This window comes from Ursus americanus, chromosome 10, assembly GCF_024610735.1.
Source record: "Ursus americanus isolate L20-20 chromosome 10, mUrsAme1.1.p, whole genome shotgun sequence".
Classification (NCBI taxonomy): Eukaryota; Metazoa; Chordata; class Mammalia; order Carnivora; family Ursidae; genus Ursus; species Ursus americanus.
This window is the reverse complement of record NC_142136.1, coordinates 68,288,717-68,315,262: the sequence shown is the minus strand read 5'-3', so window position 1 is coordinate 68,315,262 and position 26,546 is coordinate 68,288,717. Positions and strand designations below refer to the sequence as shown.

General features: G+C 45.1%; 1 protein-coding gene across 1 annotated transcript in view; it reads left to right on the top strand.

The window, feature by feature from the left end:
• LOC123791803 (cilia- and flagella-associated protein 337-like) overlaps positions 1-26,546 on the top strand; it is a 121,285-nt gene that overhangs the window by 54,262 nt on the left and 40,477 nt on the right. Inside the window, 4 exon segments of the mRNA XM_087864916.1 lie at positions 14,318-14,435; positions 17,328-17,397; positions 25,080-25,208; positions 25,211-25,322. Coding sequence (XP_087721042.1) covers positions 14,318-14,435; positions 17,328-17,397; positions 25,080-25,208; positions 25,211-25,322 — 429 coding nt within the window.

The following is a 26,546-nucleotide window of genomic DNA, read 5'->3' as shown; positions in this document are numbered from 1 at the left end:
GGGTTTGGATTAGCTTTTTCTTCCCCTTTCTTAGGTTGTGTCTTCACTTTCCCGCCCCCTGATATACTGATTTCCCTGCTCCAATCATGGAGCCTCTATCATGGCTACAAGACCACTATGGACCTCCAAAGTTGGTACTTTCATTCATTCACTCAAGAAATGCTTCCTGAAGGTATGTCCGGTCATTCTGCTTGGTTCAGGGTAGAGAGCAGTGAAACCCAATCGAGTCACAGACAAAGCCTGAGCATAAAACGTTCAGAGGATCAGATGAAAACACAATCAGTCTGCATGGTGTAGGCAAGCTGCTGCAACAAACAGCCCCCCCGAATTCAGTGGCTTCTCACAGTAGAAATTTATTTCCTGCTCACGTAACAGCTCACCACATGCATTTGGTGTGGGGCCTCTATGTGGTGATTCGAGGACCCAGGCTCCCCTAGGGCCTTGGAGCCTCTGCATCCAGGCAGCCGATGAAGGAAGAGCTGAGTGCGGGGTCATATAGGAGGATTTGGGGACCATGGCTGGAAGTGCTTGGATCTCTTCTGCCCATATTCCAGAAGTCCATCACACGGTCACCTTAATTGCAATGGAAGCTGGGACAGGTAAACAGTCACCTGAAACTAAGGTACCAAAACCCCAACACAACATGTGTCCTATGTTGTGTCTGCTGGTGGCATGGACCCCCCCCCCCCCAATCCAGGGAATTCTCTCTCCCTGTCACCTTTCTTTTACCCCTTCCTTCCATTCCTCTTTGCCCTGCCCGGCCTGCTGAATCCATCTCCCCACCGGCTCTGGGTGGGTCATCTCAGAATCTTGCCTTCCTCCAAGTCTTGGCTTACAAACTGCACATTTGGAGTATGCCGTTCCCTCCATCCTGGCTTTTCAAATTCCTCTCCCACCCTCAGTGCTTGGATGAAATCCTGTGTCTTCCAGAGTCCTTCTGTAAGTCTCACTGTCTGCACTGCCCCTGAGGCTTTCTCACTCACCACCTGGTCGGGAGGCTTTAGAGCGATGCCTCATCTTTCAATAGACCAGAGGCTGTTAGAGAGGACAGCACGTGTCATCCAGACCTGAGAGCTGGGGAAAGGAGGCTGAGGTCATGGGGATGCCAGCCCGCAGCTCTGGTCCCTGCCCGTGTGTTCCCTGAAGCCTGGCTGTCTCCAGATCCTTACCTCTGCTCCTGCAATACCCACCCCACCTTTCCTCCCTGAGGGGGTTTGAGAATCGAATGAAGTAATTCAGGTATCTAGAAGGAGGACAGGAATATGAGTCACCAGGCTCATCTGATTGAGAGGCAGCACACGAGGGTATCCTGGGAATGGGGCTCAGGTGCTGTCTCAGCACCTGCCAAGGGGCCAACAAAGCTCTCGTTGTGTCAGCCGGACAGAGAGGGGAAGGAATGGCCACCTGTGGTGCTTCTTGGAAACTGGAGAAGTTTTATCTCAAGTGAATAGGAAGGGGTACGTCAGGAATGAACACCCCTGGCTTTTGGCTTTGACATTAATAAAATACCTTTCTTCAGATGAAAGAAACAGCTGGCTAAAATCACTATGATGGCAACTCCGAGCTCTACTTAGAAGCATTTATCGTGCCTCAAGATATGTGGGGGACCTCTATGTAAATAAGCCCATTCACCTGCCTCCCCGCAAGCTTTTGCCTTTTTTTTTTTTTAAGATTTTATTTATTTATTTGACAGAGAGAGAGACAGCCAGTGAAAGAGGGAACAGAAGCAGGGGGAGTGGGAGAGGAAGAAGCAGGCTCCCAGCAGAGCAGGGAGCCCAATGCGGGGCTCGATCCCAGGACCCTGGGATCACGCCCTGAGCCGAAGGCAGACGCTTAACGACTGAGCCACCCAGGTGCCCCCAGCTTTTGCTTTTGCTTGGGCCCTCAGGGTTCATCCCGGAATGTTCTCCCCCGTGGCTGGAGTGACCACAGGAGGGCCTGGCGTGTCCCACGCTAGCTGGGCATCTCTGGAATCCGGGCCACGCAGGGGCTCACGCAAGCCTGCGACCTCCTTCTGCTTTGCTTTCTCCATTTGCAAACCCGGGAGCAAATACAAGCCGCGTCGTGGAGATGCTGAAAGGACTTAATTGTTAATGCTGAACACCAGCGCTACCCACATTAAACATAAATGCCACTTTGCCAACAATGGCCTCTTGATGAGGAGACACAGGATTCCTCTGAATGGACGTATCATTGGTGAATTTGAAGCTGGCTGGATAAAGTGAAAAGCACAATCTCTGTAGGACATCTCATTTTCTCCCTTTGGAGAAAAGCGGATTGAAATCCAAGTGTCTCTCGCACTTTTACCTGATTTTTGGAAGCTGGCTGGAAGAAAGGATGCTGGACATGCTCTCTCTTCTGCCTCTCCAGTTAGTCCTGGAGATGACGAGTTTGTGTTTTTATCAGCTGAGGCCTCCCTCGGTCCATTGGGGGGGGTGCCCTGGGAATGGGGTGAGGACCGCGCAGCTGTGTGCACCCTGCAGGAGACAGCAGGCACCCGCGGCTGCTCCCCTCGGGAGAGAGGTGACGCCCAAGTCACGTTGGGCCCTCAGAGGCCAGCAGTGTGCAGCACAGGCGTCGGCCAATCAGTGTTGGTGACCGGGCATCCCAGCGAGAGAGTGGCCCGCTGTGGCCAGAAAACTGGGCCTGTCCAAGCCACACTCTGGGGACACTGAGGCACTAATGCAGGGTAAGGTGTGCTTCTGCGAGAATTGTCTGAGGTCGTTTTGCCCTCATGTACCATACGTCCACAGACACGCAGACCCATGGAGAGAGGCGTGGGGGTCTGCCGGCACCCCCACACCCAGCCATGCCTTCACAGAAGCCCGCCCACAGACATCCCCACAAATACCTCCAAAGGCAAATGTACAGACTCTTCCCAAACATCCCACAAATACCCCCACAGGCTCCAGAGTAGAATACCCCTACACACTCCTACATGCTCACATTCGCCCCCAGAGATACCCTATAGATACTCTGCAGTCACTCTCATACACCCCACAACCCCACACACACCCCACTGACACCACACAGACACTTCTACTAACACCCCCAAAGTCCTCCACAAGCATCTCAAAAAATACCCTCCAAACCCTTGCAGACACCCCTCCACACGTCTTCCACAGATTTCCCTTGCAGCACTCAGCCACGTGCATCTCCTAATTTCACCCCACAATCCCCCATCCAGACACTCACCACTTCCCCCCACAGAGCACCGCACGTTACCCTCTGACACACAGGCACGACACAGTCGAGCTTCCAAACACCGTGCAGAGATCCAGATGCACACCCAGTCACTACCCCACACAGGTCCCCTGTGAGTGTCACACAGATCCCGTGCACACACGCAGTCACACGCAGATCCTGTGCACACACGCAGTCATACACGAGGATCTTGCATACACACACACGCAGTCACACACAGATCCTGCGCACACATGCAGTCATACACAAGGATCTTGCATACACACACACGCAGTCACACACAGATCCTGCGCACACATGCAGTCACAAGCACGGGTCCTGTGCACACAGAGACACAAGCCAGACACGCAAATATGTCCACCCTTTCCTTGCATCGGCAATGCCACCCACACAGACACACAGAGGCTCATCACCTGCAAGGCCTTCACCAAGACCTCACAGAAACTGTCCCCCGAACACACATAACACAGACCCTCACAGGCCTAACGAACACAGAAGAAGACACAGACACCGTAGCTTCACTTCCTCGATTTGCTATTTCAGACACTCTGCTAGCTATAATCTTGCAAATCAATAAAAGTTCTGTATTGCAAAGCACGGGGGATAGGGTGCACCACTCTCTGGTCATGGGGGATTGGAATAGAAAAGCACTCAAATGAGATCAAATGGTGCATTTTTCCATCACCCTGGCCGGCCGGCTGGTTAGAAAGTCAAGAAGGGAGCCAGACATCTCGCTGTGCCCATGAAGAGCAGGTGGAAGACCGAGGTGTGGCTTCTGGATCATGCCAGGTGCATTTGTCCCCCTACAGCCCTGTCAGGGAACAAAGTCAGCTCTGACCCCTTTCACGCAGGAGGTGGTTGTCCCTCTGTTGGAGAAAGCTTTTCTTCCCACACGTCCCCGCAGCTGGTTTTCCTTACAATACAAAAGCCAAAAAAAAAAAAAAAAGTCATGCTCCAAAAAATCCTCAAATTCTCTTAGAAGATAGGTGCTTCCAAAGAGGGGTATAATAGTATGGTGCTGTTAGAAGGAGGAGGGGCAAGACACAGAGATCAAAAAGAAAACCAGGAGGACGGATAAAGGGATTAGAATGCAAGAAATAGCCCAGACCAGCTGGTGGCCATCTGGGAGCTATGAAGAAAGGGAAGAACAAAGTTGTTGAGTTTCTAGCAAGTGGGTACAGTTTTATCATGAGAGGAGGTTACTGCTTTGAGGAACTGGAGAGAAGCCAGAGCCTTGCCAGCCATTAAAAAAAAATCTAGTGGTTTCCCTAAGGATTGGATTACAGTGAGTTTGCTCTTGTATCAAGTAATCTAGCTAAGGACATGATCATTTCAGGGAAAATTAGAGGGTGTCTGAGGGTGGAGGGGAATCGAGAATTAACCTCTGGATGTCAATGTGAAAATGGACAATAGGGAAATGAGAGAGGTACTCGGTTGTGCTTCATACAGAAGTTGTTTTTAAAGCCTCAGTTAAAGGGCGCCTGGGTGGCTCAGTCAGTTAAGCATCTGCCTTCGGCTCAGGTCAAGATCTCATGAGTCCCACATGGGCCTCCCTGCTCAGCCGGGAGTCTGCTTCTCCATCTCCCTCTGTGCCTCCCCCCAGCTTGTTCTCACAAATAAATAAATAAATAAGTAAATAAATAAATAAATAAATAAATAAAATCTTAAAAAGAAATAAAGCCTCAGATAAGACCAGAGGGAAGGCCAGTGGCTATAGGATAAGCACTGAATTATTATCATCAGTTATTTTGATTTTGGTAAAAATTGAAGGTAAATTGTGTGTTTGCTTCAGGGTTGTACAGGGGGAGAGAGACCGTAAAACCCATATATACGCCATAATACGTAGAGATAGTAAGCATCCGTTCACCTGTCCTACAGAGAACCGAAGGATGGCATGTCTAGTGATGTCTTTGCCATCCACCAAAAGTTAGTGTCTCTGTTCTCTTCCTCCGTGTTCTCTTCACCTCCGTGAATGGCCTCACTAGCCCTATGTGCCCGCTCCAGGCCAATCATCCAGGTCACGCAGCTCTACATTCAAATAATTGGTCACCAAGTCTTGAAAATTCTCTCCCCCTAGTAATTATCACCTGTGCTCTCCTTTCTCTCCCCTCAGCCACTTTTCGCATCCAACCTATCGCCATCACAGCAACAAACTCCTCATCGAGCTCCCCAGCCTCGAATATCAAACCCCCACAGATCATTTTCCATATTTTTATGGAATGATCTTTTTGTAAAATCTTCCACTCATTCAACAAGCATTTATGGAGCATTTACTGTATGCCAGTCTTCATGCTAGTTGCTTGGGACATGACGGTGAACACAACAAAGATGTCTACTCGATACCTAGTTAGAGTCTAGTGGGAGGAGAAAAACAATAAGCATAATAAATTACACGATACCTTTGAAGGTGATAAGTACTGTGGAAACAAGGAGAAAACAGAACAAGGCACAGGGTGTCATCAGTGCTGAGGGCATGTGTGTTTGCATGTGTGTGTGTGTGTGCACAAGCATGTGCATATATGTTATAATAGGGTAGCCAGTGTAGTCTTCTTGAAAGGCTGGTATTTGCAAAAAGGAAGTGAGGGAGTGAGCCACAAGGATATTGGTGGGGAAGAACATTCCTTGCAGACAGAACATCCAGAGAAGTGCTCTATGGTGGCACAGTGAGCGTGCTGGTGTGGCTGGAGCAGGATTCGTGCAGGGAGTTGAATGCATGAGTTCCAAATCAAGGGAAGTCACTTGAGGTCTTGTAGCAGATTGGAGCCATGGCAGGGTTTTAAGCAATGTGGGACAGGCTCTGACTTCTATGTTGAATGATCGCTCCACTGTTGATGGTGACTCAGACCAGGGGGAAGCAGAGGAGACTGAGAGGTGGTGATGTCTCTGTTCTGCAGAAAATCCTTCAGTGACTTTCCTTTGCCTTCGGATAAAATCTGAATGTGTCAGTGTGGCCCACAAAACACTTCAAGATTGGGGCCTTGCTTATTTATTCAGATTCATCTCTTCCTGGTATTTTCACATTCCCAGTGGCCCCCATGTTCTAACGCAGGTGGGCTTTTAATAAGCATCCTCTTCTCTCCTCTCATGGTCCCATGAGTCTGTGTAGACGGCTTCCTCTGCCTCAACCACAGTACCCTTCTGGGCCCTCACTAGGCCTCTTTTTCTCAAGCAAGCCTTTCTCTCCTCTCCATACCATGCATCCCAAAGCAGTCCATGCATACTTCAATGACTGGGATTATAACTCTGAGACAAAATGTTCTGTCAACAATCTGTCTCTTTCACTAAACTGCGAGCTCCTAGAGGGTAGTAATTTCTTTCTGAGTCCTTAGTAGACATTAAATAGATGGATGGATGATGGATGGATGCTTGGACAGATGCGTGGATGATGGATGCATGGATGGATGGTTGCTGGCTCTTCACAAGATCTTGAATTCAAGGGATTTTATTTTTAGTTTAAAATTAGTTAAGCATTAGAAAATGCATAAAAACTAACTAAGACATTAACTTCTTCATTGTTGAAGAGATGGCTGAAAGACTGCATTCAGGTAACCACTTGTGAGCATATGTCCTCATCGACTGCACATGACAGCTGTGTTGCTGGAAAGTTGACTATAAGAGGAGTTTTGATAAATGGCCTCTTATTTGTCCATTGACCAAATATAATTTCAGTCATGCTTTATTTTCTTTTCTTTTTTTTTTTTTTAGATTTTATTTATTTATTTGACAGAGAGAGACAGCCAGCGAGAGAGGGAACACAAGCAGGGGGAGTGGGAGAGGAAGAAGCAGGCTCATAGCGGAGGAGCCTGACGTGGGGCTCGATCCCGTAACGCCGGGATCACGCCCTGAGCCAAAGGCAGACGCTTAACCACTGTGCCACCCAGGCGCCCCAATTTTCTTGACATGCTATTCAATTAGCAGTGGTTCACACTATAACTTTGTGTTCCTTGATATTCAGCTTTCCCTAGCTGCCTCTGTCAGATATATCATTCAGCTGAAAGGATTGATTTCTGTTTGGCAAAATACTGAGGGGAACCCTTTTAGAACATGAGGAGTCTTTTTGAAACACATAAGCATCTCCTAGTTCATCTGTTTCTCTAGTGTTGTCATTTTAGGGCTTCAGGGTCTTCTTACCTTGAGAAATGCTGTAACATGTTGATTGTACGGGTCATACCGGAAGCGGATGCCTACCCCACCCATTGTTTCAGGAAGGCAGAGGAAACAATTCCCTGCTGGTGGCTAGAGACATATTTCTCATCCCCTGAATCTCTGGAGGACAGAACCAGAAGGCACAAATTCTCCCTCCTAGTATCACTTTTTCACCGAGGCCATCCCTCCACAAAAGTACACTGTAGGCTGTGTGGAAAATGAAACAAAACATTCTCTCAGATTTGAACATTTGAACATTATTCCAAGCCTGGAATAACTGTAATGTAGTCAGAGGTTTAAATAATAGATGTGAAGGATTCTGAGTGAGGTCTCAGGTAGGCATCTTATCTAATTTGCGACCAAGCCAGTGGAACTAGAAGCGTCTCTACCACATCCCTGAGAGGTAGACGTTCCAAATTGGTTTGGCCCTTCCAGGAAAAGGGAGCTTCTGTCTCAAGGCAGCCCGCCCAAAATGTAGATTATTTCTAAATATTAGAAGACAAACCCTTGCATGATTCCAAATAGACTTTCCATCCTTCCAGGAAACAGAAAAGGTTGAACACAGGCCTCTACTTTTATTCCCACCTAAACAAAATTCATCTGAACAACAGGAAGGGGATTTTTTTTTTCCCTCCGAAGGCACAACCCCACAAGGATAGGATGAATGGAAACAGCAGCAGCAAAATATGGAATTTGGAAAGCAGATAAACCCATGATAAGTTACGAAGGAAACCTCAAAAAACTAAATCCTGAGGTCAGCCATGGGAATAGCTGAGAGCCAAAAAACCATTTTACAAGGAAGAACGCCATGCCCCTCTGCATGGGCCCCAGAATTGGAAGCACTACCAGCTAGATCACTGATGACATACTTTCTCCTTTCAGGCATGAAATAGCAATCCAAAGTCATTATTATCTTTGGAGAGACAAGATAAAATCCATTAAACAAGAAGGTGCCATTACAGAGGAAAATTTGGGGAATAAAAAGTTCTTGGAATTTAAAATTGTGACAAACATTTTTTAACTCAGTAGAATGGTTAGAAGATAATATTCTCCCAAAATGTACAACAAAAAGACAAGAAAAAGTGTGAAATAAAAGAGACAAGACAAGAAAACCATAGGACCAGTCCAGGGAGTACAATATCCAAGTATTGGGCCCACAAAAAAGAGAAAAGAAAGGGGAGAAAATAATCGAGTGGATAGTTTGAGAAGAGTTACCAAAGCATTAAGAGCAAAGAGAAGATTCTAGAAGTGTGGAGAGAAGGAAAAATTCAGTTCACTATACATAGGATTAATACTCACAATTTGGACTTCCCCAGAGCAGTACTGGAAGCCAGAAGACAATGGAGCAATCTCTTTAAAAATCTGAAGGAGGGGTGCCTGGCTGGCTCAGTCAGTAGAGCATGTGACTTTTGATCTTGGGGTTGTGAGTTCAAGCCCCATGTTGGGTGTAAGGATTACTTAAAAATAAAATCTTTTAAAAAATTTGAAGAAAAATTATCTCCAGTGTTGAATTCTACGCCCAGATAAACTATTAGCAAAACGTGGGAGTAGAACAAAGCCGTTTTCAAAGATCCAGAGTTTTAAAATGTACTTCCCATACATGTATATCTTTCAGAAAATTACTAGAGGATTTTCTCTACAAAGTGAGGGAGAAAACTGAAAAGAGGAAGAACAGAGATACAACAGACAGGAGATAACAAAGAAGAGGAGCAAATTGCGTCCCAGGATGACAGGAAAAGGAGGGCCTGAGATGACAGCTGTAGATCAGGGTTAGGGCAGCCAGAGCAATTCAGAAGGTGAAGCCAATGAAATGAATGTTTCGTGGAGCTGGGTGTCTTCAGAGAAGATTGACATGGTGGGTAAAAAATGCTAAGTACTCTGAAGTCTAAGCAAATGAAAGTAGGGAGTCAAAAGATAATACCCCACTCTGAGAAACCAAAGAAGCCATGTAGGCATGTTATTTAAAGACATGGAATAGATGCCAAATAATCATCTAAAACGTGGGAATGTGGAGACCCTTGGGGATAGAAATGGGGAGAAGAGTGAAGCTTCTCAAATTTGCAGAACTATTGTACTCTTTAAGCAAGTTCATATAGCTTGGATAGAAATAAAAATAATTTTTTAAAAGGAAAAGAAAAACAAAGTGTGATTTTTCTGTCTGGTGTACTCAAGACTGGACACCAGAAGGCACCATATGGCCCACCAAGGCTTTACCTGCCGGCACATTACCTCCCACATTCAAGCCATGTATTCCTCATCCTTTTCTTATAAATTGATGTTTTGAACCTAAATGCAGAACTTTCCTTCTTGCTAAATTTCATTTTTTTTGAACTTTTACATCCTTAATCTATTTGGTTAAAATAATTTTAAATGCTGACATTGACACCCAATAGATTCTCTCTTTCTCTCAGCTTTGTGTAGTCAATACATTTAACAGTACTTCACTGTATTCATCCAGGTCCTAGAGGAGACTATGGAACAGGGCACAGTAAGAACAGAGTCCTATGGCATGTCCCTCAAACCTCCCCATAGGGTGGGATTCACCTGGTACTATTCATTTCGCTTTGACTAGAGGTGTTCACTCATTTGCTCAAAAGGTATAATGCAAGGACACCTTTGGGGGAAGAATGGAAAAGAAACAGAAGAAACAGTACTGGTAATAATAATTCCAGCAATCTTTGGTTTTCTCAAGTCACAGCAGGACAATTCACAATATTCTTCAGTTGCATCTGGGTGAAAAAGAATGAATCTGCTGGAGCTCTCCCTATAATGGACGAGTCATCACCCCTCAACACACACACACACACACACACACACACACACACACACACACACACACGGTGAAACAATTTCTCAGTATATCTTCTGGGAACCAGAGAACCAGAGTCCCAGGTGACATTGGCCTTCCACAGCCATGGAGCTTCTGAAGTGTGGGAAGGGTTCTCATGGGTCACCGGGAAGAGCCCCATACTGCTTCTTAAAGTGTCCTGGATGGACGGCCGGGGACTTGAGGTTCCGGTTGCATTGACAGCTTCCTCCAATCTCTGCTTCCTTGGAGATTCATGCCGGTGATTTGAATGTGTTAGTTGGTTTTTTTTCTTTTTTTTTTGAAAAGCTGAAAGATATAGTTCAAGGTGAACAATTGGCTCCTGATACAAACATACTCGAACTCATCAAGCCAGCACTATGGAGAACAGCTCTTAAGAGTGGATGAAAAATTGATACAAGAAAGATTATTTAATTCTCTCCTGTAGGCACCTTCAAACAAGAACAGCTTTTGTCATAAGTATCTCAAGAAATCTATCTACTTTATGCCTGGTGGAATTAAAAAATCTTGTCTGAATTTAAAAAATACTGCTGGACCATAAAGAAACTATTATCAGAATGAAATATAAATTAAAATCAAGTTCTTATTCTTATTTTAGAGACTTTGTCCCCATCAGTTAATTCAGCACTAGAGACTGAACCCATGTTTCCCAGCAGTATTGGAGGTTTTTTCTAGAGTTTTAGCTCTTGAAATACTGATGCAGGTCCCAGTCAGTCACCTTTGAGTACTGAGCATCATCCCCATCTCCTTAACCTCACCAAGTCTGTAAACTTGGCCAGTTTTTCTCTTCTGCCCTATTTCTGTCACGAAAATTCCTTCTAAGAAATTAAATGTATCCAGAGAAAAGTAACACAGATGATGAATGGTCTTGTGAAGGAGAGGTTAATGGAAGAAGGTCAGAAAAGTTTTTATGTGAGAGAAATTTAAACAAGAGATTAATTGACAGAAAAAGTGAGTTGAGGGATTCTCAAAGTACGACAAAGGAAGGTGCAGGCTGAGGAGACGTACTTGTTATTTGCTCTACTGTTGGAGAACAGACACGTCATAAAGTAACAATACCAGACGTTTTAAACTGCTTCTTGAAAATTGCTTTTAAAGAAGGATGTTCCATTTAACCAGAGATATCAGATTCTTCGGGGGTATTGTTATAACGCCAAGTCAATTTAAAGCATAAAATAACTTTTAAAAGGACAACTCCCCAGGTAAAATGGGGGTTGTCAAAGTAGTCAGTGTTGGTTTCTGAGGTGCCATAATCTGATAGTAGAAAAAAGACAAAGAATGAGTCCAGAGTTCTGAAGTTTGGGAATGGAGATCTATTCAATCTGTAACTTTCTGTACTCTGTGGCTTAGGTGGGTAGGGGATGAGGGGTATTTGGTGGAAAATTCAAGAAAACTCAGCACTAAAGAGCTTCATCAGGTAAGGATGGATGGAAAGGCATGTGCAAGAGGCGAGATAACCTGACAGGGAATTTGGAGAGAAGGTGAGTCCTCACATAGACTCTCCCTCACCCCTCTATGACGTGAGACAGTACAGCAAGGGTTATAACCAAACTGAGAGGGAGTGCTGAGTGATCGCCAATTTAGAGGGTCTCTTACCAGTCTGATAGAACCACTACTCACAGAAGAATCTCAAGGAATAACTTTTGAGTGGATTGAAACATACAATTGACTATTCGAAAGTCGTCAAAAGTAATGAACAATTTAAATGAAAAAATAAACTGCCATGAGTACAGAGTAAGATCAATTAAAAACTAAAAAAAAAATAAAATAAAAAGCACAGAGTAAGAGAACTTTATTACGATATAACTAATAAAGGGGGGAAAGAGAACTTTATTATGATATAATTAATAAAATGGGGAAAAACCACAATGACTCTGGAAAAAAGTCCAATATTAGGACTGCTTTTGGGGAAGCTAGTGCACTTCTGTGGTTGCTGGTGGTATATATAAAAATGGCTTACTGGCAAGCTTCACGATACTGAGATCACCATCCCAGATTATATCTAACTCAAATATTTTCAAGGTCATCTCAAAAGATCCCTGGCAGTTCTAAAACAGTCTGTAATTCTGTGGCTTGTTGAACCAGCAGAGCATCAATTGTAGACTATTGTATACAGTTAGTTTAACCACTAAGAGTGCTTTAAGCTGCAATCCAGGCTGCTTAAGGTTTGAATCCCGACTCTTCTACTTGTGAATTTTGGGAAGTTCTCCAATCTTTCTGTGCCTTATGTTCCTCGTCTTTAAAAAAGGGCACAATAGTAGTGCCTATCTCATAGATTTACGCTGAGGAGTAAATGGGTTAATATGTATAATGTGCTTGGAACTGTGCTTGACATAGTAAAAAGTTAATTTTTGCTATTTTTAAATAACAGGGAAAAATGACTAGCAAAGGATAAAGGAATTTATCTTTCTTTCATTAATAAAAATGTCAGGATATCGGTGGTTGCTGCATTGGTTTAGCTTATCAGTGGTGTCATGAAGAGCCTTCAGTCTCTATTATGTCACTTCACCATCTTTAGCATGTTGGTTTTTTGTCCTTCAACCTTCAACCTTCAACCTATGCCTCTTGTCTCACAATGGCTGCCAGAGCTCTAGACATCATCTCACATAGTGTTTAAAAATCAGAAAGAATGCTAGCCGGGAAGAGGAAAAACGAGAAAGAAAAATGAGAGAGAGAGAGAGAGAGAGAGGCAGTGCTTCACACTATTTTCACATTATCTGAAGAAGCAAAATATTTTCCCAGAGCCCCTCACTAATTTTACCTTCTCCCATTGGCCAGAACTGAGTCACAGGTCACCTCTGAAATCAAGGGATCTGTGCCTTGGTTTTGTTGGTAGGGAAGAAGTGCGAGAATACCTGTTGGGCAGACATGGGTCCACTGCAGTGAATCATTTCTCTGTTTTGTTCCAAATGCTTTGTTCCTGCTTCAGCTGTGGAAGGACAATCTGTCTCCCAGAATATTCATGTGATTTTTTTTTAATTATGATATGTTAGTCACCATACAGTAGTACATCATTAGCTTTTGATGCAGTGCTCCATGATTCATTGTTTGCATATAACACCCAGTGCTCCATGCAGTATGTGCCCTCCTTAATACCCATCACCGGGCTGGCCCATCCCCCCACCTCCCTCCCCTCTAAAACCTTCACTTTGTTTCCTGGAGTCTATAGTCTCTCTTGGTTCATTCCCCCTTCTGTTCACCCCCCTTCATTGACCCCTTCCTTCTCCTAATGATCTCCCTGCTATTCCTTATGTTCCACAAATAAGTGAAACCATATGATAATTGTCTTTCTCTGCTTGACTTATTTCACTTAGCATAATCTCCTCCAGTTCCATCTATGTTGATGCCATTGTTGGGTAATCATCCTTTCTGATGGCTGAATCATATTCCATTGTATATATGGACCACATCTTCTTCATCCATTTGTCTGTTGAAGGGCATCTTGGCTCCTTCCACTGTTTGGCTATTGTGGACATTGCTGCTATGAACATTGGGGTGCATATGGCCCTTCTTTTCACTACATCTGTATCTTTGGGGTAAATACCCAATAGTACAATTACTGGGTCATAGGGTAGCTCTATTTTTAACCTTTTGAGGAACCTCCATACTGTTTTCCAAAGTGGCTATACCGTGTGAATTAATAATTTAAGAGCTTTTATAACACATGAGGTCATTGATGCCATTTCCAAGTTCTTCCCATTTGACTTCATGCATGATACCTACAAGCAAGGTCCGCTTCTTTGTCGGACTGACTTCAAAACCCTATCTTCTTCTAAAAAAAACTGCTCAAACCTCTACTGGGACACACAAGGATACTCAGAGTCCTCACCAGTCAGTACTGGTTGAGTCCTTATTCTCTGCCGGGCCCAGTGGGCTCTGAAAGCCTGTTGGTTGTACAAGTCTGGGAGAGAAAACAAGAGCATTGCACATCAAGTGTATCCTGGAGTCCAGAAAAGGGAGCGATTAAATGGTCTAGCATAATCAAAGAGGCTTCTATGGAGGAATTAGAGAGGCCTCAGAGGATGGGAAGGAATTTGTGGCCAGAAGGATCATCTGAGAAAAGTTCCTGGTTGGAATAAGCAGGATGTGGGAGGGACATTCATTCTTATCCATTTGAGATTTTTATATCTTTCTCCTTAGAACTTGGAAGAAGCTGCCCAAAATTGAGAACATGCCAAACATTAGCATTAATAATGTTGTGACCTCTCCAAATGTAAACTATATCCGCTGGAAAGTGCATGGAGACTGGATTACTCAGGTAAAGGAAGGAAGGAAGGAAGGAAGGAAGGAAGGAAGGAAGGAAGGAAGGAAGGAAGGAAAGAGAAGGAGGGAGGAAGAAAGGAAAGGAGGAAAGGAGGGAAGGAAGTAGGTAAGGAAGGCAGAGTGGGAAGAAAGAAAGAAGTGAGAAAGGGAGGGAGGAAGGGAGGGAAGAAGGAAGAGGGGGAAGGAAAAGGAAAAGAAAAGAAAGAAATGTTTAAGTTAACAGTAAATTGGAATTTGCCAGCCTGATGTCTCTCTCCAGGTGTAGGGGCCAAACTATCAAATAAATATATATATTCTTTATGAGTGACCACTGTTCCTGAGATAATTTTATTAACTTAGCCAAAAACAAATAAAAGTTGCATGAAATACCCAGAATAGTACAAAGAATGATAAACATCTGGTTTCTAGAAGCTAGTGAAATTGATCAATTTGAACTTCCTGGCATACTTGTTTTTGGGGGTTCCCATTCAGCCATCATCTGGGTCTGAAGGCAGTAGGTGTGTTTTCTTTCCTCTTTGGTGGGGGGAGCCAACTCAAATGACCCAAGTGTTTAGGACCAATAATACGACTTTGGACATGAGAGTCCTTTTCCTGTGATTTCTACTGGCTCTGAGAAGCTAAATTAGTGTTTCTTAAACACATAAACAAGCAAAACGTTATTCTTTACGTTAAGGCAGCCTAGAAACCAAATACAGAGTGGACACACTGTCCGGAGGATTAGAAAGAGAAGAGGGGTTTTTCAGGATTGATAGAGCACCAGTTAGGGGAGAAGAGACTCCTGCCAACATTTCTTGTCTATTCCTAAACACATCAGGCTTAAGGCAAGAAAAGAAAGTTAGAAAATATTATTGGGTGAAAGGAAAACTAGGAAAAGGACCAAATTTATTTGCTAAGTGAAAAGGAAAATCCAAGGGGAAGAAAAATTGGGCCAAGAAAATCGCATTTGTCTAAAAGATTAACACCAACAAAGTTTCAAACACAAAAAGAAGAAAATAAAATAGGAATCCTGGAGTAGAGAGGAAATGTAAATTAATTAAGAATACAAAAAAGAAACAACCCAACGAAACAACCACATGTAAAATTGCCATATGTAATACCTATATGTTTCTTAAAGGTGATTGGCACAAAATCCTTTTTTATTCAACTTTCTTGAGCTATGTACATATCATTAATTTACCCATTTTAAGTGTACAATTAATGATTGTGGGTAAGTTTACTGCCTTATGCAGTTATCACCATAATGCAGTTTCAGAACTTTTCCATCACCTCTTACTAAGACCTCTGTTAACCAGGTAGAGTTAATCCCCATTCCTAACCCCAGGGCCAGGCAACCATTAATCTACTTTCCATCTCTATTGATTTGCCTTTTCTGGCCATGTCATGTACATAGAATCACACACTATATGGCCTTTTGCACCTGGCTTCTTCTACTTTGCAAAATGGAGCCATTCTTGGCGTGTGGACATTTTGTCCTAGTGAACTGCCAACCCTTATTATCTTGGAAGGTAGAAGGAACAATACCAAAATCCAGAGTCAGTGCCATCCAAGGGATGACCACACATGGAGGGGGGGTGGGGTGGGGGGAGACAAAGCGGGCCTTGGCACTGGCTGTGTAGAAAGGGAGCTAACAGAGAGGGGCTGAACCATAGGAGAACTCTCCCACCACCTCAGGGGGTGTGTTCATGATATCCCCACTCAGAGGTCTGCCACCTGAGCCATCTTGAGGGAGCCTGTTCCAACGGAGAAAAGACAGAGACAGTTCTGAGCTCTGTAGGTTGCGTGGGACACTGAATCCTGTCGTGCTGGGTCAGGCCCCAAGCTCCGGAAACCCTCTCTTCGCTCCCCAGACTTCCCCTCCGTCTTCCTGTGTCTCTGGCTTTCTGGTTTCTGTCCGCCGTGGCGGTTAGAACCAAGGGTTGTCTTCTGTCGGTGCCCCTCTGAGCCTAGCAGAGTGCCTGGAAGGTCTAAAGGAGAACCCATTCTTGCCCTTGTAGCTAGCATGTTGCTCTTCCCACACTACTGTGGCTTTATCCATTTTACAAGTTTATATTCTTCATAAGGACCTCCTCCAGGGAGGAGGTGTCCTACGAGCAGAGACACTTGCAAATGCCACCAACTCCTGTTCTTTGAACCTAAGACCAGCCCTGGCACCTGCCTGAAGGCCCTGGTTCCCTAATTCTGGCACAGCTGCTTCAGAGCCCAGCTCTCCATTTTCTTTTTTTTTTTTTTGAGATTTAATTTATGTATTTGAGAGAGAGAAGGATGGGGGGGTTGCAGAGGGAGAGGGAGAAGCAGACTCCCCGCTCAGCAAGGAGCCCAATGGGGGACTCCATCCCAGGACCCTGGGATCATGCCCTGAGCTGAAGGCAGACGCTTAACTGACTGAGCCACCCAGGCGCCCCCTGGCTCTCGATTTCAAAGACAGGGGAAGGGAGTCTTTTACCCTTCCCAGTATGATGCTCAGAGAAGCATCCAATTTAAATGCGATTTATAGTGAAGGATAAGCTGTTTTCTCCATGAACCCCCTGCAGCTATGCAGGCAGCATTCCGATTTTCTCAGAAATATCTAAAATACGTAGTAGAAGCTTCAGCACAATCTGCCAGACAGGATACCCAGGAATTGTCGTTCTGGTGTTAGCCTGGAGCTAGCGTCAAGGAGAGAGAACCCCCACGCACTCGCACTCTGCCAGGCCACCTACACACGTCTGCCCACTCACAAAAGTGGGTTTTTTAACATGTGCCTATCCTATGAGCAAGCGGGTCCTTTCTCCTTCTCGAAACGGGTGTCAAGAGAATGCTTTGAATATTGTTACAAACGCTTTCTTGACCTGGTGTGTGAGCTCCATATTAATTAGCATTTTCTCTTTTTTTTTTTTGTCATTTCTAGCTGAACTACTACGATTCTATCAAAGCTGTCATTTCAAACTCCAACCATGAGCCCAGTGCTCTAGTAATAGGTACTGCTTACACCCCCCCTTACGTTTGTAATGTTCTCTGTATGCCAGATCCTTGGATGTCTCCCACCTTTATCATTTCTGCATTGCAACAGGCATCCCACACTCCGCAGCTCAAAATGTGACATCCTCCACTGTTCGGTTTGCTTTATAAGCCTCACGCTAGGCTGCTGGAGAGGCAGAGTGAGGGAAGGCACTCCTATCACAGGGCTTCACACATACTGAGAGCTCGGTCAATATTTGTTGATTTGAAATAAGAGCAAAATCCACTTCAGGCAACCTCAGGCTACACCGTTTGAGCACCCTTAATGTGTTACAAGATATTAAATATACAGTAATATCAACAAAGGACAGTGGTCTTGGGCATTGGTGTGAAGTGGAATTGGGGAATTTCTACAATTCAAAAGGCATGCTGGAAATAACAGTTTTCAGTGATGGCAACAGGAAGACCCAGAACCTGAAGACCTTTGCATTTTCTGGAAGCAGGACGTTGACCAAGTGCATTCAGAGAAAGGCCAAGGAAGAACCCAGATCCCAATTCATCCCTCACTTTTACATCCGCAAATGCACAACTAGTCTGGACATGGACTAAGTCAGGTTGATCTTAGGTCCATGAAGTAGGGAATATGGCAAAACAAGTCTGTGCTATTGACATGGGAATCATTTCGTCTGGACCAGATGGAGGACAGACATCCTGGTACTGGGTGAAGGACTGGTCTAGATTTGAACCAGGAATCCAACCCCTTTATAATGGATCATTCCCCCCATAACAGCTCATGGTCAGAAGTTGTTGCAATCTCTGGCCCAGAGCACAAAGTATCAGACACTGTACCTTCCATGTATTATTTTATTTAATCTCCATTAACAACCTTATGGTTTAGGTCCCACTATTAGTCCATCTTACAGTTGAGTAAAGTGAAGCACAGAGTCATTCATTAACTTTTCCTGGGGTATCCTTCAGGGCTTTTTTTTTTTTTTTCAGTATTGAAAGAAATGTAATTCAAATGGGCAAACAAGAGGAGAATTTTTTGGATGGCTCATATAACATGAGAAGGGCAGAAGCTCAACCAAGTGTTGGAAAGTCCTAGAAGCAGGGACTCAGATTCTGCTCCAACTCTGTCTCTCTCTCTCTCCTCTGCACAGCAGTTCCCTCAGAGTGTGAAGAGCCCACCTCTCTCATCACTGCCACTAACAGAGACTGGCTGCTGCTCTTGGTCTCCAGTCCTGCTGCCCCTGGGAAGGTTCTCACTGAACCAATTTGGCCCATCTCTGGGACAATTGCAAATCCAGTGACCCAGGAAAGGCAGGGGCAATAAGAACCTGATTGTGCCCGTTCAACCACATGATGCATGAAGAGATGTGCTTTCTGGAAGTGGGGATGGGAAGAGGGGGTTTACTAATGACAAAAAAGTGAAGAGTGACAACTGCACTGAGTCACACAACTCAGAAATGGAAGACAAAGGACTGGATTCCAGGTCGTGTGTCTTCAAGGCCTGTGCCTGTCATCCTTGGACCCACAGCAATGGCGTCCCCTGGGTGTACGCTAGAATTGAGAGGTCCCAGGCACTTGAAAAAGAATTGAGGGTGAGTTGTGTACACGGCCAGTCTGAGAAGCATCCTTTAATCATAATAACATAAAAATTCCTCTTTATATTTTATTAATATCTTTATTTTTTTTCTAATAATTTGCCCTTTGAAGATCTTCTCAGTTCCTCACATTTACTTAATTAAACTTCATACTTATCACGTGAAGGCCTTGAGAGTATGTCGGAAAGCCCCATACACGTATTCAGCACCCCTATCACCATACTTAATTTTCAAGTTGCTACTGATGGTGATTCCTTCTTTGTGTTTAGCACTTACTAATTTATAAAGAACTTCCACATTCACTAGAGGTTCTCAGTCTTGGCTGCCTATTGGATCATCTGGGGACTTTATAAAAGCTGGTTGCCTGGGTCTCATTCTCAGATATTCTGACCTAATTGGTTTGGGATAAAACCTGGGCATCAGGACCTTTAAAAGCCCCCCCCCCCAGGTGGTTCTATAGATTTAAAACCACTGTTCGAGGAGGTATGGCCCAGGCCTCTGTATTTTGTTTTGGACACTTCACAATGACTTTAATTTGTGGCCAAGGGCAAGAACCACTCACATAAACTATATTTCTTATTTGATATTCATGATAGCCAGGTGAGGTAGGAATTGTGTGCACGCTCCATTTTACCAGTGAGGACACATAAGCTAAAGTTTGCCCATTGGGTCACTTAGCCAAAAGAGGTGGGTGGGGACTCAAGTCCAGTTTTTCTGACCCCAAGGCCAGGAGTCCACCTGCCATGCCCTAGAGTTGGGTTGGGAAAGTCTATCCCTCAGCTCCTGGGACTTGTTTTAGGACAGCCTGGTTTCAAAAGGAAGATTCTGACCCTGGAGCAGAACAAAACTCTGACTGCAGAGAAAAGAAATGTTATCATCCACCCTGACATAGGGAGAAAGTTGTGGCCGAGAAAAGCCACCTTTGATCATCTTTGTGCTCTCTGAATGGGTGCCTTGCATGCCTGGGCTCGGGAGCAGCAGCAGCCTGAGAAAGGAATCCGCGAAAAGCCCCAACACAGACATTCAGGTCTGCTGCCCAGCCAGGCTCCCCGCAGAGAGAAGGGGAAGGCTGGGAGGCAAGAGGTGGGTATTCATCACCGAGAGGACAGGCATGACTTGGGGTGTTTCATTTCATTTACAGATATTTCCTTTGCTGGAAAGATCTTCACCTTTTTCTCTTGGCCTTTCTAACTGGCCCTCACCTCCTCTTTCCCTTCCTGCAGCTTCACTCCTGGATTTTCAGGGCCTGCTTAGAACTCACCAAGCAGTGCATTTGTAATGAATAAAATAGTTAACGCTTTTTTAAACAACTCAGAAGTCAACCACCCACATAATGACGACAGCCATTTCTTTCGTGATGCCTTTCAGCCAAGCTGTGCCTGAGCATTTCTGAGATTTGGAAAGGCTGAAATCCTAGGAGTTTCTTTTTTTCCCCTTTCCTTTCCTTTAGAATCTTGTCCCAATTGCCACCGAACATCATGGAAAATCAGTAATGAGTCATGCCTGAGATCTCAGCCTCCTATCAAATACCACCTTGCTTCCCCGAGGCCCCTTCCACCTCTGATTCACAGCCTTCAAGCTCACGTTGTCTTTCAAGGAAATCTTCCTTTATACATTTCTGATTCACTGACATTTAAATCACCAAAGCGTTAGAAAGAGATGTGCAATGGCTAAGAAATTTCTTGGGAATTTTCATTAGATGTTCTTGGAACTGGGAAATTGTGGTTTTCTGGAATGGTCATGGATATGAATCCTAAGAAACTAAAATTCAGCCTCCAGAAACTGAAGCAGCTCAAAATTCAGTGTTTGTGCAGAACAGAAGCAATGAATCCAGAATGAGGATCTCTGAGTTCTACCCCGGCTCTGCAACTAACAGACCTATGGCCTCAGGCCTCCATTTCCTTCCTAGTTCAATTAAAATGCTGGAGATGAGCTCTAAGGATCCATCCAGCTCACACTCCCTGATTCTTAATTTTGCTGAGTCTCCTGTTCATCCCTTCTTCTTTCTCATGTTCCAGAAAGCAAGGGCCACTAAGCTGCTCATACTCTGAACCAATATTAATTGTCTCTAGAGATCTAGACAAGTCTAGGACAGGAAGAGTCAGCACCGTCCCCAGCCCAGTTACCATCTCTGTAGTTTCTCAGGCATGGTGCTAAGATAAGAATATTGGGGCTCAAAGAGCCTTTGCAGCCAGACCCCTGGAAAAAGCTGCCTGCAGTTGGTCTTTCCAAGGCCGCACCTCCCAGTCTGTCTAAGACCCAATGCAAGCTGGCCTTTGCTCCTGCATGTCTCCATGACTAGCTGCTGGAGCCCCAGAGTTCTGTCCTTGCTCTTCTCTTCCATCTCCATCAGCTCCACGGTGATCCCCTCCAGCACCATTGCTGTCCGTTCCCAAATTCATGTGTCTAGCCCAGCTCCACCCCCAAACTTCAGTCTGGCATTTCCAACTGCCGTGGGTCTGTCTACAGGACTTCTCCATTTGGATGTCTCATAGACATCCAAATTATGTCCAAACCCAGATCCACACCTCCCTCACACCATCCTCCCCAGCTCAGTTGCTTCTATGTCCCTCCTTCCAGTTGCTCCAGCCAAAACCTACTCGTCACCCTTGACCCTCTCTTTCACAGGCCACATCCAACCCGTTGGCTTTGTCTTCATACTGCACCCAGGATCTGGCCATTTTGCCCTGGCCCCACCCCCACTACCATCTAGTGGGAGTCACTCTCTTCTCTCCCCTAGATTACCACAAGAGCCTTGCAATTCTCCCTGCTTCCATGCCTCCCCTATGGTCTCTTTTCCACACAGCACCCAGAGAGCCTGGAAAATTAGAAGTCAGACCATCCAAATCCTCCACCCGCCCTCCTCTCCTTCACAGTAAAAGCCAAAGTCCTCCAGGGCCCTGTGTGTCAACCCAGCCCTTGCATCTCTGGCCTGGTTTCCTACTTCTCTCCCTCATGAACTCCACCCCATTCACACCAATCTCCTGGAATATATTTAAGATCTTTCACCAGATCCTCCCTCTGGGAGGTTCTCCCTGCAAATGTCTACATCGTTCACTCCCTCGTTTCCTTGAAGTCTTTGCTCAGGCCTCACTTCTTGGTGAGCCCCCCTGCCCACTTCATTATACATATCCTGGAACAGCCCAGCCCCTGCTCCTGGCATTCCTAATCTTCTTTACCTTGTTCTATTCTTCTCTAAATCCATAAATCCAATCACCTTCTAATAGACTATATAATTTATCTCGTTTGTTATTTATGGTCTGCCCTCCCCCAACAGAAGATGAGCCCCACAAAGGTAGAGGTTTCTGTTTTGTTCAGTTTGTGTCTCTAGTGCTAAGAATAGTGCCTGGTACGTAATAGGTGCTCAATAAATATTTATTGAATGGACTTACCTGTGGTCAGAATTCAAACCCCATACCTTTCTCTCCCCAAGAGATCTTCTGAAGCATTGCCTTCCAGGAAAAGTAGAATTCTGTGGTGACAAATATTTTCCTTCTGTGCTATCTATCCCCTCTCCATCTCCCCATCGACTGCCCCCCAAGCATGTCCCCACAGTGTCCTACATTCACATCACTGCTTCTGTCAGCTCTCCGTGTATTCACACACACACACACACACACACACACACACACACACACACACACTCCTCCGCAGGGTGCTATAGCACCCGCTCCCCATCCCTAAATGGGATTTACAGAGAGGGCTCTGTAGAGTAGGAAGTGTTTTCAAGTGCATCTGTTTACTCAGGGTGACGGAAGACAGGAATCTCTGACTTCATTTTGGTTATTAATGAACATCAAAAGGAGCTATATCTTGGTCGAGGTCACAGAGAAACCAAGGCTGGGCTTTGAAAGTCTTCCCTCTGCAGACCTGGGCAGGGCTCCATTTGTCACAGCAGAAGGTGGGTTCCTGCCACACTGAAGAAACTGACGGAAGGGAGGAATAAGGTAAAAGGAAGGATGGGCAGGAGAGGCTCCAAGATCCACCTCAAAAGAGGAAGAGTGAAAGTCTGAGCTTTGGGGAAACACACCCACCTCACTGCCAATCCCATGGGATGCTGGGAGCCCAGAACTGTGCACGTGGCTTCTAGGTCAGCCCTGGTGTTAGCAGCCACAGAATCCACCTTCCTGTCGGACTCCAGCACCTGAAGACTTATCTGCTAGTTAGTGTGCTGGGGATCAGAACCTGCCTTGGATCTGCTCTAGGTTTCCATGGTGATTGCTTTAAACTTTTCATCATCCTTCCTTCAGACCTTGGGGGAGAGCTATGCTCTCTGGTTTCCATGACAACCATTTAAACATGTATCTCTGTCTGGCTCTGTTGGAAGAGAACTGCTAGAGATCATGCAAATGAACTGGCTGCTCTCCTTCTACTTAAAAAAAAATAAAAATAAAGTGACACACCTGCTTAGAAGTTTCAGATCTTTGCTCATAACAAGAAAGGTGAAAGTGTCAAACTGGTGTTTGAGGAGGGTTTGCTGCATTGCTCTGATCTTCAAGTGCTCACGCAGATACACAGGTTCACTCTGCCGTCTGAAGTAATTATCTGCACTCAGTGCTCACCCTCCCCTCCCCTCTCTCTAACAGATGAAAGAGCTCCGAGTTCAAGGCTGTTTACCTTCCTGCTGCATACCAAAGGAGGAAGGGAAGGACAGGGCCAGAGGGACTAGCTAGCTGCACTACCCACGCCAGCCCTTCACCACTGCTGGGAGAAACTGTGGACAGCAGGTTGTCACCTCAACTCACCATCAACAAACTGCCCCAACACTCAGACTATAGCCCCAAATAAAGTGGGGATCACATACCCCAGTCCCTCGAAATGGAATTCATGGACTGGAGACCAGTCAGGTGACTGAGGAAAAAAGGTTCAGAAGTGGAAAGATGACAGCCCCCTTTCCCTTCCCAGACACCTTCTTGTCCTCCCTCACAGCAACACGGTCCCAAACCAGAGGTCTCCAGAGGCAGCCATGGGCCAAGCAGCCACAGACAGACGTAAAACAGGATCCTGTTTTGAAACCGTGCACCAAACTTTAAAATTCTGGAAGTTTCCAATGAAAATAGACACTTCCCACTTCTCCTGAAACTTAGCAGATCTGCATCGGAGTCCTCCTTTAGGAGGCCTGCTGGATTGAAGAAGCACCCTCTGAGATGAAGCATGAAGCATCCCACTTTCCCGAATAGCAAACTCTTCTCCTCATTCCTGGAAAACGGTTGAACTGGTAACTTGTGATAACACACATGACATCCAGACAGCACCAATTATCCCTCAAGTAACTGTCGACGTCACAAGCCATGAAAGAGAATTCTTATTTGGGCGTGAGGGCAGGGGGAGGCTGGAAGATGAAATATTCTTCCACCTTCTTCATCCAAGGCCCTTCAGCCACCTTGGACACAGCTGAGGGTAAGCTAGACGGGATGTCCTTCATGATCATCTGATGAGACCCTGTCTGACACCTACCAGAAGGCCTGTGATTGCTTCGGTATGCTGCTACTATTTTGATTTTACTGTTCAGTACGTTCATAAGCAAAAAAGTCATTTGGCTAAAAATAAATGTCAAAATAATTGTAGGAGACATTTGCCTGGTTGGTGGATGAAACTGATAGGTCAACTCAATGAGCCCTGATTTAGGGTTTGAGACGTAGTTTCATTGTCTTGTTAATGACAAGTTTCTTAACCCCTATAGTATAAATTTTCTTATCTGTCCCATGGAGGTAAAGGTGCTTGCCTCACTGAGTTTCTTGGAGGTTCAAACAAAATCATGTATGGTGAGACCCTAGTACGGTGCCTGGTGCTAGGTAGAGATTTATTAAAATCAAGGTTCCTCAGAATGAGTTGGCCTTCTTCACATTTCCTCCTTACCCCGGGGTGACTCTTCTTGCCTCTTTCCAGAGAAGGAGGGGAAATGAATCTTGCTATTCTTACAGACTCCATTTTCATCCTTCAAACTATCCATGGTGTAACACCAGGGGGTAAAGGAGAAAGAAAAAAAGTAGTCCTCACTGAAAGCAAAACCAGGACCTTTAAAAATCAGCAACTTGTCAGAAAATTGACTGATCATACTAAGAAGCTGTGTTTTGTTTTTCTGTGATTATTTTTAGGGTGCACTATGAGAACAACAAATGTCAAGCAAACGACGAAAGAGATAAGGGGTGTTAGAAAAGATGTTGAGGCAAGAAGAGAACAAGCATTCCTTGGTCTGCCCCAAAGGCGGGCAGAATGTGATCGAACTGTTTTTGCATCTACAAAGGAGTCCAGGCATTTTCATTCTGTAAGAGAAAGAACTTGCTGCTGACAGGGGGAATGGATCGAATTATTCAAATCTGGAATCCTTATCTGCCTGGGTAAGTTTTCTTTCTCTCTCCAACCAAAAGTGCCACTGATCTAATAAAGTACATGAAAGCAACACAGGGGATCACTAATTCCCTTTTAGGATAATTTAAGAACCCTTGTCCAAAATTGATCTCCTATACACACAGCCTGGGAAACTTCTGTTGGTGGCCACTAAAGACTCATTCTTTGGGGTTAATAGGCAACTCATCGACTCCATTTATCAATGAAGAAAATGAAACTTAGAGGAGTTAAATAAATTTTGGAAATAATTCCAGACCTGGGGTTCAAACACATTTTGGTTGATTCTAAAAGCCTATGCCATTTCCATTGGTAAGTGTTGAAGACAGAAGGAGAGTGGAAAATGGGGAGTAGTCTTCTCATGCACTGATAGTGGGGACTTGGGGACAAGAACAAGTCACCTAGGGTGCGCCACACTTCCTCGCTGAGCTCTGTACCAGGCATCAGTGGAGGACCTGCAAGGTGACCCATGTCCCTCTGCCGGGGCAGGCAGCTGCTGAGGCCGCACCAGGAGACCAGGGGGCACGCGGGATCTGATCCTGCTCCTGTCACCTTCTAGCCCAGTGATCCTGAGCAAGGGCTGCAGCCAGGGTCCTCCTCGATAATGGTGATCACAGGAGTATCTACCCTTCCAGTAGTAATAAAGATCACAAATGAGGTCATCCACGTATAGCACCCAGCGCAATGTTGGATGCCTAAAGAGAAAGAAAGAAAGATGATTTTCGACCCACATCTTTTACCTTAGACTCCCATTCTTCTGGTGACAGAGAACAATTCACTTACCTTCCAGTGACGTGGTTATAAAATGATGTGCTCTCCCCTTCAACCTCAGCCCTGCCTCCCTTCTTCCCACCTCCCCGCCCTCTCACTACACACCCAGCCCTGCGACCCCGAGGGCATTGTGATTCCTCAGAGCTCCTTAAAATAAACTTATATTAAAAAGACATTCCCCCCAGATCTGAATACTGTTAACTCTGGCCTGCATAAAGCAACAACCTGCCATAGAATCTATTCCCACACCACCCTGTGCTCTTCCTCGTTTATTCCTTTTATAGTGATATTGTCAGCAGTTGGAGAAACAAAACCCAGAGCTTCATCTCACACTGAGTTGTGTTGCTATAACTGGGTATTATTTGCTTCAGTCCTTTTATCACACAAGATATATACTTGTGTGATTTCAGAAGGAGACATAACCCTCCTCCAGGCTGAATAGAACT